General features: G+C 43.3%; 1 protein-coding gene across 2 annotated transcripts in view; it reads left to right on the forward strand.

Moving 5' to 3' along the window:
- Positions 1-18,306, forward strand: part of LOC114589252 (connector enhancer of kinase suppressor of ras 2-like) — a 219,538-nt gene that overhangs the window by 186,811 nt on the left and 14,421 nt on the right. For both annotated transcript variants that reach the window (XM_028715480.2, XM_028715481.2), the window contains exons 18-19: positions 5,499-5,572; positions 10,400-10,471. In XM_028715480.2, the coding sequence (XP_028571313.2) occupies positions 5,499-5,572; positions 10,400-10,471 (146 nt within the window). The remainder of the gene's footprint in view (positions 1-5,498; positions 5,573-10,399; positions 10,472-18,306) is intronic.

Below are 18,306 nucleotides of genomic sequence, written 5' to 3' on the forward strand. Positions count from 1 at the left end.
AATAATGCAAATAACTACTAAAATAATCACTATAATCAATAAATGTCAAAGCCAACTTCCATCCGGAAGCCAAGAATATAAGAATTCTGATTCCAAGCTGCATGGTAGGCTTCCTTTCTAGTTTTTAACCATGCACTGGTATGCACTGGTATTGGTCACTGTATGTTCCTGTAAGAGAACAAGAGCTATTAAACATGAATTTCAAAGTATATTGACAGTTTGGATATATGCCCCATGATTCTTTCCCCTCTTTAATTTGAAAACAAATGGGGGCAGGCATACACACCCAACATTTAGAAGCATGCAATAAACTGGTAAACATAATCATATCTTCTACAAAAATATTATCCCTCCATATCTTATGATAATTTTCACCCCTAAAAGTCTTATTCAACAATGCTGTTCTTATAGTTCGAGAGTGGCTGAGCCGTGGGTACTGCCAGCCAGAGTAGGATTCAGGCGACAGATGCTTGCCAGCCGATAAGGTGAAATATGGTGGTTTCAACTGGACTAGGTCGTCTGCTTCTCTTCCTTGTATAAAGGTGCAGCAAAGGATGGCAAGGCAAATGGTTAGGAAGGCGCTTCCGCGGTTGAAGATGCTCGCCATGGCCGCACGCCATCCTTGGGAACAGGAAGCACCTTGGGACACAATATCCCTAGCTTGGGCCAAAGGAATAGAAAACTGCTTAGCCAATGCTTTCGCAGGGAGATGAAGGGTGTTATGACATAGTACAGGATCAGAAAAGAGAGAAAAGGCAGAAATGTTCTTCAAGGCTGCATCTGCTCTTGTATTGCCCTCTGCTAAATACCCTGGGTGCGATGTGTGGGAGCGAAGATGTGCAACATAATAAGGGAACTCTCTGTGCTGAAGTAAAGCTTGCAGGGCAAGAAACAAGGAAATTAAGTCAGAATCCAAGGAAGGAGTTATATAAGATACTGGTAAAATAGCAAAAAGGCGATATACATACTGAGTATCCACAATAAGATTGAATGGTTGAGTAGGAAAGGATTGAAAGGCAAGAATCACAGCCTCTAGTTCAGCTCGCTGGGCAGAAGACTGTGGAGAGGTAAATAAACATTTCCATTTTCCTCTCTCCTCCCACGTCACCACCCCCCTACTTTTCGTTCCATCCGTGAAGAGGGTTAGTGCAGAGGGGAGAGGTGTGAGAGACAAGGGGGTAGCCAGAACATAGGTGACCTGTGTCAAAAATGTCAAACGGTCATCCTTTGGAGGGTTAAAAATGATGACACCTATAAAATCTGCCAAAGCAATTTGCACGGCAGCATTTGTGATCAATAAATGCTGCTGTTCAGTCTGTGAAAAAGGCAAATAAATTGATGCAATATCAAAACCGCTCAAAGCTATAGCACGTGAACGTCCTTTGATCACAATGTCTGAGCATATAAAATTCCTGTTGGCAACAATGGTGTAGCAAATACTGTCAGATGCAGCTGTTGTTCAGCACCTCTAGGTGGCGCATGCGAAAAGGTTTCGATGCTTCATCCACAAAATGCTGACAAAGTGTAGGGGAGTTCCACATGCTGTGAGGCAGGACAATCCACTGACATCGCTGGTTGGGCTGCAAATTGTTATATTGGCAATATAAAAGCAAACCGTTCCTGTCTGCTGGTGCCAGTGGGATGAAGACGGTTCAATGTGGCCGAAAGTCAATTGTTCAGAAATAAGCTGTTCAGAAACAAGCTGGTGCTGAGGATTTTTCTTTTGGTGGAGGCCACCGTTCTTGTCTGATTGAACCCCGCCTAGACTGGATACTGGTGGGTTCCGGGATTTTTCTCATTGCTTGTTGAGCAGCAAGAGCAGTATCCCTCAATAAGATCTGCAGCAGTGTGGCTTGTACTGAAGCCTGAGCAAAGGGGCCATGCCCCATCATAGCATCCATCACATCTGCGAGGGTAAGATTAGGATTATTCCCTCTTGCTTGTTTAAATGGAGCTTGCAGTCCATTTGTCCTTACTGACAATTGCAGCTCTTTCAAGATTTTAAAGTCAAAAGGTTGGTGCTGGGCTTGAGTTCCTGCTGGAGCACCAGCAGGGGGCACAATAACAGGGAATGCCATGGTATCCTGTGATAAGGAACAGGCAAGGGCTGCACGTTGAAAAGGGCTAGCTGGTTCTGCTGCTGAAAGAGCAGGGCCATTTCCAGCCAGACCACTGTATTTTTGCAGGATTGGGTCCTCTGGTGAGGAACTGTAGTCTGGAGGTTTGGGATCTGGGGCTGCAGGCAAAGCCAGTATTGGAACAGATGCCAGCACAGCAGGCTGAATTAAAGAAGCTGGAGGTTGTGTTGGCAATGCAGCCATGGAGATATTTTTTGGTGATAAAGAGCCCATAGCATATCGAACCTTGCACCAAGCATTTAAAATCCGAACACCAATGCTGGGGTGCCCATGAAAATGTTCACCAATCTTGTCCCAATGTTTTATTTCCCATGTTCCATTCAAAGGGAAACAGGGACAATGTTCATCAATAGCCAGAATGAGCTGTATCACATCACCATCAGGAACTTCCAATTTGTTGGAGGAGAGGAGAAATTTTAAGTCTCTTAAAAATTTCTGTTGCGGAGAAGTCAAAGAGCTGCCCATGTCTTTAAAATAAGATAAAAAAAGAAGAAAAGGGATCGGACTCACCCTGGGATCTTTTTTAAGATGCTTCAGCGCTTTGCAATCCTTGCCGGACGTAGGGGGCCGATGATATTCACTGCTTGGATCAAAAATCCTCTCACAGTTTCTGTTAGAATCCTCTTAGTCTGCCTCAGACTGTTTGCTTAAGTTGCTTCTTAGCTCTCTTTTAAAAACCTCAGTCGTATCCTTTTATTCAGCCTCACACGGGGCACCACTTGTCAGGCCAGCCATTACAAGTGGCACTTCTTTAATATAAAATAAAGACATAGAGAGCGAGTAATATTCCATAATAAGAGAGAGAGCAGCTCATTGAGACCTCTCCTCTCCTCCGATCACTTTTTATTATCCTTTGTTCTGTCCAGCCGCATGGCTGCATTCCAATGTCTCACTTTACCTCATCCGGTCAAGCTTTAACCCACCCACAAACGATATAGGGTTACACTGCCCAGAGGGGGGGGGACATAACTCCTTATAAGGTCAATGCATTCCAATGCATTGTAAAGCTCAGAGTGCTGGTCAGCCGAGGTCAGGGGGCACCCTGCAATATTACAAGCCTTTACCATGGCTATATGACTCCCACATCTAGAGTGACCCCGGATTGGGTTATGACTTGGCCACAAAGCTTACTAGTTGACCTTGGGCCATCACAATCTCTCCGTCTAACCTGCTTCATAGGGTTGTTGTAAAGATAAAATGGGGCATGTGTATGGAGGAAACCATGTGTGCTGCTCTGAAGTGAATGCAGTAAGTGTTGCCTTTGCCCAACTCCCTTTCAAGCTGAGCTTCAGGAAAGGGGCAATGCAATCACTGCCAGGGGTCCCAGCTGCTGACTCCCATATGCAAGCCAAGACCCAAGCAGAAGAGAGCAAGCAGCTGAGGCACAAACAGCCTATGATGCAGGAGAACTGTGATTCAATCTCCCAACACTGACAAACTGGAGCCTATTCAAATGTTCAAAGAGAGGAGACCAGAATGGTGAGGAGTCTGGAAAATAAGTCCTATGAGGGATGGTTGAAAGAGCCAGTGTATGTTTAGCCTGCAGAAGAGACAACGAAGTGGAGTCACACTATTTCAAATCAAATACCTGAAGGTCAGTCACACAGAAGATGCCACAGACTGGGTCTCTGTTGCTGCAGGGGGTAGGATGTTCTGAACCTCAGGTCCAAAGGAGGACTTGTGGGAGTGGTTTGTTGCAGGGATACCAAAGAAGGATGTCAAAAACATCAGAGGGATCAGTTCAAGTGCTTTATTAAAGAAAGGTGTGGACTTACAGCAAAGCAGCCTGCCAGGTCTGCCAGATTTTACAAACGTGGGATGGACACCGCAGCAAGGAGAGAGCTTGTCCACACCCAAGCAAATGTTGTTCATACATTCATTGTAAACAAAGCATCATATATCACTTTGCCCAGGACTTCCCATCATCTCCACATCTCAGTAGGAGTCTTAGTCTAGCCTATGTAACAAGTCCTAGCTGCTATGCTGAGTTGTTGACCTGTTGTACACAAATAAATATAGCTGTGGCAGTTTTCCAGATTCCTGCACCTTCCTGGTATTAGGGTTGGAAGGTTTCCTCACATAGTGAATACCTTTCAAAACCCACCGGAAACTAAAAAGTCAATCAAATTTGACTCTGTAAGGGTGTTGGTGAAGGCAAGCAAAGCCAACTGAGAGTGAAGGCAGTGCTCTCTGGAGCCATCAGACAGTCAATTCCCCTCAGTTGGGCCAGGGGGTCACATAACGGAAAAGTTGACATCAGAATGCTACACAGCATGGCACTGTCTTATTATACGTTTGAATGAACAAGATGGACAACAGGCAGTTTCCTACAGCATATAAAATATTTTGGCTGGTTTGATTTCTGATATTGTACTTTTTTTGTTATATTGGATATTCTAGATCCTCTCCTTTTTTGATGTGTTATATAACATGGCTGTACTCTGCACTGCAACATTTTTATTAAGGGGGGAGGAGTTGTATATGTGTTATTGTTTAACATTCAAGAAGCAAAAAAAATTGATAAATGTAATAATTTATGCAGCCACTCAGATTTGGCAGTGTGATCACTGAGGGCAAATTATGTTAATTGTAAGCGGTACAATCCTTCCTAAACCAACGAACACTTTTGACTGAATTGCTTAAACAAAAACAAAAATATTGCTAAAAGTGGAGTGTGCATATTTGTATGTACAGAAATGTCCAGAAAACCAGTACAGTGGTACCTCAGGTTAAGAACTTAATTCGTTCCAGAGGTCTGTTCTTAACCTGAAATGGTTCTTAACCTGAGGCGTGCTTTCGCTAATGGGGCCTCTCACTGCTGCTGCACTGCTGGCACGCGATTTCCATTCTTATCCTGGGGCAAAGTTCTTAACCTGGAGCAACCCCTTTCTCGTTAGCGGAGTTTGTAACCCGAAGCGTCTGTAACCCGAGGTACCACTGTAACTGTCTTTGGCTCACCCTTAATGAAAACTCCTTTACCATAACCTCTTTAGAGAAAAGGTGAGATACAAATTTAAATATAAAATAAAATAAACTCTGGTTTTGATTGTGGCATAAGCTAGAACTTTACTGCAGCAGAACTTTACTTCAGAAAGCACTATCCGTCACACAAAGGGTGGGAAAAAATACCACAGTGCAAATGTTTGAGAAGCACTAAGTTATTAATAGTTTCGAACTTGCCGTCTACCCACTGAAAGTGCTCATATTTAAAGGTCATCCGCAAACAGATTCATTATTAACAGTAGCTTTTTGCTCAGTGATCTGGCAACTCAGTATCTAGGATAACGAGAGTGAATGGAATCTCCTCTCTCAACCTTTTGCTCTTTGCCAATTGTATTTCTTCTCTTTCTTTCATGATAGGATGAAAAAGCAGAAGGATTCATCAGTTTGCCAGAGTTCAGGATAGACAGAGCCATCGAGTGCAGGAGGAAACAGTAAGTATGAGTCAAAAGAGCCTGCAAATGAAAGAGCCAATCCATGCAGAGAATGGGGGTGAAAAAAAGTTACCTGCTGGGAAATTTTAAACTCAGTTAAAACTTACTGTTTGTTCATAAGCGATGGGCTGAGAGGAAGGCTAGAAGGAGTTAGGGGATCAAGCCCCTTCAGCAATATTATATGTTTGGTTGGATCCTCAGATCCCCAAAAATGGGAACATCAAAAGCTTCTTCACATCTTCGGTACATCTAACTTAGTAAAGTCTTCAGAAAACAGCACTCTAGGGTTTAAGGCACAAGACTCGCCTATTTGGAGATACCCAGGATTGAACCTTCCAAATGCAAAGCACAACCTCAGCCAGTCCTTCCTCTTTACCAACTTATCTGTTGAAATTGTCCAGCAGAATAGAACTCAAATAAGAAAATTATCAGAAATGTCAGCCCAGCAGTTTCCGTGCCTGGCAGACAAGATATTCTAAGACCACATTCACATTAGACATTCAAAACCCTATGATAACACTTTAAAGAGGCATCACTCCCCCACCCCATGAATTCTGGGATATGTAGTATGGTGAGAGTTGTTAGGGTGCCCCCTGCAGTCCTCTGCATTGCCTGGGAAGAGGAATTGATTATTAAACCACCCTGGGAATTGTAGCTCTGTGAGGGGAATAGGGGTCTCCTAACAACTCTCAGATCCCTTAACAAACTACAGTTCCCAGAACTCTTGGGGGAAGCTGTGACTGTTTAAAAGTGGTATCATAATGGCTTAAATGTCTGGTATCAGATGGGGCCTGTGGAACTTGTTGTTTTATAGTGAATTGTGGGTAAGCATGTTAGCAGCATCCAGAAATCGGTTAACATTTTGGAGACCAGATTTGTCACTGCTTTGTATTGGTTTTTCATCTGATGTAATGACCTGTGTTTCATACACAAGTAAACATTCATTCACTCACTGATTTGGTAGCACATCAAAGGGAGAGAAATAGGTCACTGCACAGGCCTAAAGGCAAAGCAGAGAGAAAATCTGCAAGAATCACTCTTCTGCCTCTGGCAGCCAGAAATCTCAGGACCAGAAATCCAACTTCCCTAGATAGCAGGATAATCTCTTGGGAGCTGCAGCTTTGCAAGATGTTTAACAACCCACACAAATCAAATAGTAACAATAACATGGTTGCTGCATCCCATTTTTGCAGTGTAGCTTAGAAAAAGAAAGGAAGATGCAGCAGTCGGACCATACTGCATCAGCACGATTGGTTGCCAGTATTGCAAATGAGTTTTTCCCAGTACATGTGGAACTGAGATAAAAGGAAGGCAAGATGAGGGGTTTGCTCATCTACCCAGCAATAAAATTAAAAAATCACTTGGCAAACCACAGTCAAGAAAGAGGGCCAGGGTGGGAGCATGAGAGAATCTAAAATAAAATTAAAATTTTGCATATATAAAGAAAAAAGAAACATCATCTGCTGGCATTAACAGTAAGAATAGTCCATTGATCCCAACTTAAACACAAGCAACATAGGCAGTTCATATGCCCAAATGGGTTTCAGAATGAGTCTGACAAATATAAGCTATGCTTTCGAGCATGACATCTTCAGACCACTGGGTAATAGATGGTGGGTGTTCATCCTTCCAGCCTTGCAGTACAAATCTCTTTGCAGACACAAGGGCTTGCAGGGTCCACTTTTGCTGTGGGATCTGTTAGTCCCCGCACCACAGGAATATGATTTAAGAGTGAGAGAATTCCTGGCTTGCACACACAACCTCTTTCGTGTTACAAGGTCCCATTGAGGATCCTTTGTCTGATGGGGCCAGCACTGGGACCACTACCTATCTAACATTGATCTGTCAATATTCTTCTCAAATGTTGTGTTCTCAACATACATTCATTAGGTTGGTGATATTGCACTCGAAGGATCAGGCACATGAAAATCCAGGGCTGGCCTAACAGGGCAACTTATACCCACTCTGGTGCAAGGACCTAACCACACTTCTGGTGGCAGCTTATTTCCCCCCAATTTTTTCTCGGAGCAATTGGACTTCATAGAGCATTGCTTTGTGCAGCTCAGCTAAACAGCAGACGTCTGCCATCTAGTGCACACTGTCAGAATATTCCATTCTCTTTAAGACTTGCCCTTCCTTTGTTATATGTTCTTTAAGGATGGACAGATATGCCTATTTCCACTCCGCGTCAGCTTCACATGTGCTCACTCATCAGTCTATTCTGTCCCATTTTGACCTAGAATTGTAGATTTGGAAGGGACCACGCAGGTCATCTACTCTAACCCCCTGAAACGCAAGAATCTTTTGCCCAAGGAGGGGCTCGAACCTTGAGATTAAGAATCTCTTGCTCAAATGATTGGAGCTATCCCTTCTGCAACCTTTTTTCTTTTAAAAAAAAAACTGCACAGAAATCTACATTTAAACACATATTTTTACTTCTTTACTTCTTTACATATTTATCTTCTTTCAAAATACACATTTTAATAACACATTTTGAAACAATCGGTTTTGGGGCTTCAGAACCACCTTGGAGCATTTGGGAAGTGTGGGAGCTGGCGAATAACCAAGTTCTGATCCAAGCATTTAGTTTGAAAAGTGTTGATCAGATCCATTCCAGTTAGAATGTTTTTGACTAATAGGGGGGAAAAGTTTAGCAGGTTATTGTCCATATCTTTTCATTACCATAAACAATATAGAAAGTTGACCCTGAACATGAGACTCTTGCTCTCAGGGTTGTGGGTTTGAGCCCCATGTTGTGCAAAAGATTCCTAAATTGCAGGGGGTTGGACGGTGGCCCTCATGGTCCCTTCCAACTCTATGATTCTATGAGAGTTCAATAAGAACACCTCTTCAGACATGGGAAAGAAGCTCAGAGGGGCCCTTCCTTGTATCTAAAATGTGAATCAACAAGTCATTTGATGCAAGTGCCGATTCCTGGTTTCCTACACTTTCTGGAGACCTGTTCTTCTTTTGTGTGGGCCATCTCCTTGCAGCACATCCAGACACTAAGCAAATAATGAGGAGAAGCCAATAATAGTCCTTAGGAAGCTATTATTGGTTGGCTTCAAAAGAAAGTGCCATTGAGTTGTGTGCTCACACGCAGGCTGCCTTTCATGTTGCCAGTCTTATTCAAGTAAGCCCACTTCACCACAGGGAGGACTTGTGGGATATATCTGGATTGGGGAAGCATGCGTTGTGCGGCAAAAGCTGTATGAGGAAGAAAATGTCAGTAGGACGAAGGTCTCTTTGATGGCCGAGGACACAATGACAAGGCTGGGGTGCCTTTTCTTGGCTAGCTTCGAAGGACAGAGATCAGAACATCAGCTAGCTGCTCATTTACTCTCCTAATTCCATCACAGTGGCATTTCCATTGCTTTGTAAATCCCTGCCACTTTGAAATGCATCAGTCTTGGCAAAATGCCTGTGATTGGCAAAATGCTTAAAGAAACAAGAAACCTGGGCTCCAAACTCATTTATTTAGAATATCACCCCATCTTTGTCACACCTATCCATGTAGCTCTTGCTTTTGCATTCCTACAGAGCCAATTCTCTAGTGAGCCATTTTTCAGCTCACTCACCAGTGAGGACCAACGACTCAGACATAGCTTTTTAGTTCTGTCCCCTACCTGCAAATGCCATCAGAGAGCTGTCGTGCCAGGGAATGTAAGCTAGAGAGGTGGAGGGGGCGGGAGGAACCAAAAAACTTTGCTGTGCGAACAGCAAGTGGCTGCTTTGAAAGGGTTTTCCAGTTCATTTCCTAAAAGGTCACACGTTGGAGGGTGTTACATGTAAAGCTGGCAGTGACCTGGTCTGATGAGTTTATAATGAAAATTCAGGAAACCAGTTCGTTGAATGCCATCCTAAGGCATTTAATAAGAGAGTGTTATGAAAAAGGAATTAGTCAGTGACGCATCCTGGACTTTGAGCTAGGAACAAAAAGAGCCCTGCTAAAATATCCTTTGTTCAACGAGGGGAGGTGGAGAGTGGCAGATGCTAGTTTCATTGCTTAGTTCCTCTCTCATACTTTTACTTCTAGTAGGAGTTCTTTATTTTTTAAACTTTAAGACTGCACTCCTATCATCACCATTAGCATTTATATCATTTGTTAGACACCTGATAAAAAGCCTCAAGGCATCTTACCCTACAAAATATGCATAAGATTTAAAACAAGTATTAAAAATAATAATGGGCAAATTCTAAAAGCTACAGACAGAAGCCTCCCTTGCCTCCCTCCAACCAACATACACCTGATCACAGTCCCCAAGAAAAAAGGTTAACTATCAAATGCCTATTAACAACACATCCCAGGGGGCACAGGACATCACAGGCTGTGTTTGGGGCATTGCACTGAACCTGGGCTGTGTCTGTTACCTGAAGCATGTGACCAGGGAGATGCAAACTGCATGGTAATTTCAATAAAATTGCCGGAAAGGATGCATCTCTTAGATTGTTTTCCTTTTTAAAAAAGAAAAAGGGAAAAAACCCTTTAATTGCCGGCATAGATTTACTGTGCACATGGATACAAAAAGAAAAAATGGTACCATTCCACATAAATTAATATTATGGGCAGGGTATCCACTGCATCCTCTGAGAGGTGGGACTCAAGATGAAATTCCTAAAGACAAAGAGCTAAAGTCCTGGCTTCTTCTTCATCTGTTTGTCAAGTTCTAATTTGGGAAAGAACTTGACATCATATTCAAAGGGAACTTAACACAGGATTCTCAGAATATCGGTTTCCCTAGGTAACTTGCTGTTAAAGTTCAACTCCCCAAATACCTTCTGAACTTCAAGACAGTTATCTTTTCCCTCTTTCTGCTTTCCTCACAGTGCTTTCAAAGCTTGCCACCCCAAAATTAAGAGTTTCTACTTTGCTACTGACTGCCTGGAAGAAATGAATAGGTAAGAAACATTGATATTATACTAGAGTAATTTTGTTCTGATGTATTCAGAGCAGCAGACGGAAGAACGTTACTGTTTCCTCCTCCGTGTGTGCTGAGATTTCCATGGCTCTCAACAGGCTGAATGTGATTGTGTAGTTGCATTGTGTACTTGACTTACATAAACTCTTGCTTTAACTTATCTGGGTCCTTCTGCTTGAAGCTCCTAATGCTTCCAGCTGTGTGAATTGTATTTTTAAATGCAAATACAGTGGTACCTTGGTACTCGAACAGCTTGGCTCCCGAACAAATTGGCTCCCAAACGCCGCAAACCCGGAAGTGTGTGTTCCGGTTTGTGATCACTTTTCGGAAGCCAAACATCCAACGTGGCTTCCGCAGCTTCCGATTGAATGCAGGAAGCTCCTGCATCCAATTGGAAGCCGCACCTTGGTTTTTGAATGGTTTTGGGAGTCGAACGGACTCCTGGAACGGATTACGTTCGAGAACCAATGTACCACTGTAATCAAATAATTTTTAGGCAGCTGATTGGCCACTGTGAGATCAGGATGCTAAACTGGATGAGCATTGGCCTCATTCAGCATGTCTCTTCTTATGTTCTTATGACCCCTTTGGTATGTTCCAGCAGGGAGCTTCTTATGTTTTTAGGAGTGTGCATCCATGCAAAAAAAAACTGGCCTCAAAATTGCAGTGTATGATTTGCTGGAAGGCTTGTGCTATATCTGCACTGGGCACAAGTCATGAAAGGATTAAATACCAACGAGTGGGGACTTGCTGGCAATTCACATAGTTGTTCCAATGAACCCTTCCTGCTGTTCTGACTGTTGCAGACAGAGTTTGGTTTGCAAAATTAATGCTGCCATGCTGCTTTGTCAGGTCTGCACAAGCACACTGATGTTCTCTGCAATGAATTAGTCATGAAATTAATACATTTGTTTCTAGTTTGCCTCGGTCACTCAGTGCCTTGTGCAGAGAGACAAATAGCACAAACCACAAATAGGTTTGGAAATGAGATATCCTTCCTGGCGTCACACTCTTCATGCAATTATTACACTTGAATAAATCAGCAAAGATTGTGATTCTTGTCGTTGCTTAAAGAAAAATCAAAATGGGAGATTAAAAGAAAAAAAACAGAGCGCAGGGGTTGCCCACATTCATCCCAAGTAAAGAAGAGCAGCAAGTTATTAGCACTTTAAATTACCTCCTACAGATAGCGTGCTAAAGATGACATCAGAGGACACTTAGCTGGAGGAAGAAGAGGCTTTGGCTCCCTGGGGGTGGGGGCAGATGGGTACCATTGCTATTCTAAGAGAACACGGGAGAAGTTCATGGTGAGCTCTAGCATCTCTTTTTAAGAAAAATAGCACTGCTGCCCACTCTGCCTTCAGCTCAGACTGAAGAAAAGCCCTGGTGGGGAGGCTGCAATTTTGAAACAGATGTGAGCTGTTGAGAAGACTAGAAAGGAAAAACACTTTTAAAAAAATAATCAAGCTTTGCAACAACATTTAACTAATTTTGAAAACTCTTCTTGCTGTTGTTGTCATTATCGTTGTTATTATTACCATCTTCTAAGCTACGAGTTTGTACTAGGACATTTCCCCATCAGCACCTAGGGGTATATGTTCATAGTGGTGCCTCCTTTCAGCTTGGAATTGTAGGCACGTACAGACCATTGCTTGTTGGTTTTGCCTAGATCGCCAGACCAGAGGGAACAAGTTCTCTATGTCCTTCTTCCCAAGAGCCAAGCAGTACTGCTGATTGGTTCCTGGAAGTAAGGCCTGCCCAGGCAACATGGTAGCCAGTTGAAGCCGGTGCATGAATGGGCCCAGGGACTAGGCCAGCGCCCTCCTCTCCACTATCACATGCGGGGAACAAACCAGGCTCTCTGCTATGTGGAGCCAGGCACCAGGACTTGTAGAACTGCACAGACTTTTAGTTTCTGTGAGTTCTGGTTCCAATATGGGCATATGAATGTCTCTTAAGTGGTAGGTGCCATTGCTGTACTAGTGTTGTTTTACCAAATTGGACACAGTGGGTTAACTCGTGGTGGGCATTATTTTCTATAAATGCATGTGCAAAACGGTAAATGTTGTGATATCTCAGCCCTAAAGGAAACCAATACAAGATCAAGATGTCTTAATTTTCTTTATTATTTATGTATGTGTTTGCAAATAACAACCCTGAGTTATTTCCAGTGCAGGCTGAGTGATCATCACTGCTTTCCTGCAAAGGTTTTTATAAGTGTATGTTAGCTGGATTTACAGGAAATTTTTGTACACTATTCATGGCCCTTTGAGAATTGCATGGCTGGCAGGAGGGCTGCCTTTCTGAATGTGCAGCTTTCCCCCTACTGAGAAGCATAAAAGGTTTTGCAAAACGGAAGGCTGTTAGGAGAGATCATGGAAATCATTTATGTTATATCCAGGATAGCTTCCCCAAAATAAGACCACTGGGCACGCTGTTCAAAATCTGCTTTGGGATTGTTCCAGACTTCCAAGAATTCATACAAATAGACAGACAGATACTTGGCATCTCTGGTAAAAGATGCCAGGGCCCACTGCAGCTGACCCTAGCATTCAGCTTTTTAAAATAAAAATTATGGCCTGGTCTTGAGGAGCACCAAGCCAGGTAGATACAACTTCCATCCTTGATGCCTCTGATCTCCACTTCCAATGTAACGTCGTCAGTCCCCAGATGCATTTTGAGAACATGAAGATAGTGGCAGCTGTAGCCTCCTGACCTAGGGGAACAACTTGCATATTTCCCCCCAAAATAGGACATAGATTTCTGCGTATTCCAGGTTCTAACCCCACCATCTCCAGACAGGGCTGGGAGAGACTCACGCCTGAAACCCTAAAGAATCGCTGCTAGTCAGTTGTGATCTGAGTCTGTATTAAGGCAGTTTCCTACATTCCTATGTGTAGTCAGGAACTCAGTCGGCTTTAGGGAAGGGTCATAGCTCAGTGCTGGAGCATATGCTTTTGATTCAGAAGTCCCAGGTTCAATCCCTGGCAACTCCAGGTAGGGCTGGGAATGCCCCTTGTCAAAAATCCTGGAAAGCCACTTTCAGCCAGGGTAAAGGATACTGAGCTGAATGGACCAGTGGCCTGACTCTGCATAAGGCAGCTTCCTGTGTTCTTTTACTGCCTAGGTGCTCACTGTTTTTTTATATATATAATCAATTTTTATTGAAAGTTTTCAACATAGAATACAGTAAAAGCCAAACCAATCTAAGAGAGATAGATGGGGAAGAAACCAAAATGGTAGAGAGAGAAAAATAGAGAAAAGAAAAAGAAAAGAAGCAGGAGAAGATAATAATAATAGTGTTAAAGAGCTTTGAGGTATTATTATTATTTCTCTCTTTTCAAATTTAATTTATTCAAGTTCTGAACCACCTTTCGTCATTCAAGATCTGAGGATGGCTTATCACAATTATACCTTAACCCTTATTCCGCACTCAGAAGAGTGAAGCCTCCCAGCTCTCGCCCAGGTGCTCACTGCTGATGGGCAAAGTCCCCTCCTGCTCTCCCTACTTTGGGCTTTTTTATCTTCCAACTGCTCACAGACCAGACAGCCCTTCCAACTGCAGGACACTTTCCGGCAAAGGACTGTCATTGATGTGGCAGAATACATGGCTGTTGTAGTTTGGGTGGATGCTTGCCAGTACCACGGTTGGCAGTGTAGGAGGAGGCTGGAGCGGCTGCCATCTATCAGTTCCGTCTGTCCTCACCCACCCCTCTGCTGCTGCTTACCACCACCTGTCCCTGACACTGTTTGCTGCTGTGCACCTCCACCTGGCACACTTGTTTGAGCAGGGGCACCAGCAGTGTGTGGCTAAGGGATGACATGATAGAGATTATGAATAAGGTGTGATGAAAGCACGTAGGGAGCAGTTTTTTCTTCCCTCTCATAATATTCAGAACTGGTGCTATCCAGTGGAACTGAATGTTTGGGAGCTTCAGGGCAGACAAAAATAAAGTACTTCACAACAGGCCACATTGGGATACATTTCCACGACATATAGTGATGGCCACCAACCTGGATGGATTTGAAAGAGGATTAGCCTGATTCCCCGTGAATTTGACTATCCATGGCTACTAGCAACAATGCCTATGGTTCTGCCTGCACTTTCGGAGGCTTTATGCATGCACACCATAGGCATCTTTGGCTACCTTGAGGACAGGATTCTGGATTAGATGGGCCTTTGACCTGACCTAGCAAGGCTTTTCTTAGGTTCCTATCAGAAAACAGCTGTGGGCACTTTGCCCAGGACATCCTCAAACCAGGTTCTGGTCCAGATTTTTTAACCTTGCCTGTAAAAATGTAAACAGTGAATGGGACAAACAGCTATTGGGGAACAGGTATATCCTACAGGTTCATCAGAGCTATAACTGACTGTGGCTTCATGTTGACTCTAAATTATTCTGATGGGATACCCAATCAGCACACACAAAAGCTAGTCATACTGTGCTTCGTGTGCCAGGATATTCCTTTCAACAGGGTTGCCCCATTTGGCCTGTACCTTTAGCATCAGGGACCTGTGGCCTTGCTAGGTGCTAAAGTTGCATTTTGAACATGTGAGGGATGTTGCATGGGTATTGTGAGTGTTTGTGAGTGCACACCTGGCTTCCTGTTTGTATAAGGCCTGATCAGCAATTTCCTCAGAACAAGATGACAGCAAAATGTAACTTTATATAAAGAAATAAAACTGGACAGTGTGCAAAACAATAATAAAACCTAACAGTCGGGGTCCATGAAAGCTTCAGGGCTGTCACTGAGAAGGCCTGCTTCTTCTGCATTGTCACCAAGTCAGCATCATGGAACAGCCAGCATGTTTTCCTTTGAAGATCTTAAATATCATCTTGGTCTATACAGTGGTACCTCAAGTTACAAACGCCTCAGGTTACAAATGCTTCAGGTTACAAACTCTGCTAACCTTGAAGAGTTACTTCGAATTGAGAACTTTGCCCCAGGATGAGAACGGAAATTGTGTGCTGGTGGTGAAGCGGCAGCAAGAGGCCCCATTATTGAAAGCACGCCTCTAGTTAAGAACAGTTTCAGGTTAAGAACAGACCTCGAGAACAAATTACGTTCGTAACTAGAGGTACCACTGTACTGCAAATGTGGTCTGCTAGGTATCATGCTCCTAAGTTGTTCAGGGCCTTAAATGTCAGAAACAAAAGCTTGTGTTTGGCTCAGTAGCTAATAGACAGCCCGTGCATATTTTTCAACACCAGCATAATATGTGCAAAGCAGAGTGTCTTCCTATTAAGCGCCGTAGCAACAGAGTTTTGCACTAGCTGCAGCTTCCACACCAGACACAAGGGTAGCTCCACATGCATTACAGTAATCTACTTTTGCTCTAAATGAGGATTTTCCATAGAAAGTGTGAAAAGCTTAGTGTTGGCACTAAGGCAAGGGGTTATAGTGGCTTTGGATAGAAAAGAAAGTTAATAGGATGAAAAGAGGTGTGTGTTTTTCGTCAAAGTCCATTAAGCAGGTGGAAGGCATGCACACAAAAGCATGAATTGTTATGGTTCACTTCTCAGCTGCTAAGCTGTCCTGGGCTTATTCCTCTGTTGTTGGCTTGACAAACCTAAGCAGGCACCGCATGAAATGAGATCAGCAAAATCATGTCAAATTATCAAATCAGAGAAAACACATAGAGCATCTCTCCTGTCGGTGATCTTCATTTACTTTTTTTTAAAATGCCACAACAGTGACAGATGCAGCAGTGGGGAAGGCAGACTGCAAAGACTTTATATGTTTGGAAGGAGCACGCTTGTTATTCCTGTTGCAGTGGCAGCTTAGTCTCCCTGTGTATACATTTTCTTCTTGACAGAAAACTTAAGAAATGAGTATCTGCCAAGCTCCTTGAGACATTATGGCCTGGATCGGGACAATCTCTCTCCCTGAATCAGCTGTTGGCGGAGAATTCGCCCCTGCTTTCTGTAGGGATCAGCTGCATGTGGGGAACTCATTTGTGCAGCCCATCCACCTGCATCTATAGGTGCCCCACACATGACCTCACATAGGATGCCAGGTGTGGGGCAGGTGGGTGTGACGCAGTCTTGCAGGCCAAATCAAGACCTGTGCTTGGCCAAATTTGGCCCAAAGACTGGAGTTTCCTTTCTCACGCTTTACAAATAAGGAACATTGAGGAGGTGCAGAGCTGACCTCCAAGCCATGGTGCCCTGATCCTAGATCACAATCCTGACATGTAAGAGTCTCCTCGGTGATCTTTTGATGGGTGCATGCCTAGGGCTGATTCGGGTGTTTGGCAAGCTTGTTTGTGATCAGCCGTTCATTTTTCATGTTCAGTTTCTGTTTTAGGAATTGTTCAGAACAGACAATATTGTTACATGTTCTCTTTTAAAACCACCCAAGCAGTCTTAATAAGCTTTCCTACTATATTATTTGCAGGGTGGTGTGGGGAGAAGAGTTTTGTTGTAATTTTATTCCAAGCCTTCAGTCTTCTGCAGTTCTATTCTTTTGCAAAGCAATTACAGCCACGTGAGCGCCTCTGTTTTGAGGTGCTTTCTAGATATAGAGCTGCCTAACATTATAAATGGCGAGTCACGCACAGTTTGCAAACCATATTGGCCTTCCATAATGTGATTTATAAATAATGTTTTGACATCAAATTGTCCTTCAGCGCTATGAGTCCCTTGCTGTTAAATCATTCCCGCCCGCCCCCTGCCCCAGCATAACAATATAGGGGATGCAAAGTGAATCAAATGAGGTTTTAATAAGAAATGCCCTCTTGCATATAATGGAAAATGCATCAGGAACAACAACTGGAAAAGGCTCAGAAAATATGTATTCATTTAGAGATGTTGGGCTGGTGCTCCTGGTAAGAGTGGCTGTTAAAAACCCTTCATGTGGCATCCGTGTGTGTACACCAGAACTCCAGTGAAGCTGAATGTCGGAAGATTCGTGAAAATTCCAATTCCTTTTGGAATGAGTCCAGAAATATGCACGACAGATTTCAAAGCTTAGGGTGAAAAGGCGTGACATTAGCATTTGATGAAAACTATACAATGGATGTACGTCTGTGGGAAGGCTATTTCACAGCTTAAGGGCTGTCCCTCTCTCAGGCTGCCACCCTCCCTAACATATTTATTTAGGGTGGCTGAACTACCAAGAGGGCCCCCTCTGCCAGTTTTAACACCCAAGAGGGTCTGTAGAGAATGAGGTGATCTTTCAGATATTTCGGGCCAAAGTTACTTTAAGACTTTAAACAGTGTCATAGCTACGAAGGGGCTAGCCGGGGGGGGTTTGCGCTGGGTGAAGCCTCAAGAGGGGGCAACATTCAAGCTTCCAACCTGTGTGTGTATGTATGCAGATGTGAAGGGGGGGTGTCAAACTGGGTCTTTGAACCAGGTGAAATAAAGCCTATTTTTGCCCCTGCTTTAAACATTACTATGAACACTTTGAATTGGGCCTAGAAACAAACTGTACAGCTGTTTTAAAATAGGGGTTATGCAAGTGATGAATGTTTAAATGAAACGGGTTTGAACAACTTCAATTCAGGGTGATGTTCATTGTGTTATTAAGAGACATCCTTGCTGCTATTAATGACAATGACCATTGCATGGAATATAGGGTGGGAGAGAAGTTGAGTAATTATATCATTGAGGTACCAGCCAGGGCAAAATATGAATTAGCAAATGAAGGATGCAAGGCTATTTTAGCAAAATTCCCATCTTTACACGGGGATTTAATAGCTTATACTGTACAGAAAATCTGTTCAGGCCTCAAAGGAATAAAAGGAGGTTTCTATAATTGGTCCAAGGAAGTTTGTCCTCGGGAGGGCTGTAAGTCTAATTCTAAATGTCA

Source organism: Podarcis muralis, chromosome Z, assembly GCF_964188315.1.
Source record: "Podarcis muralis chromosome Z, rPodMur119.hap1.1, whole genome shotgun sequence".
Lineage (NCBI taxonomy): Eukaryota > Metazoa > Chordata > Lepidosauria > Squamata > Lacertidae > Podarcis > Podarcis muralis.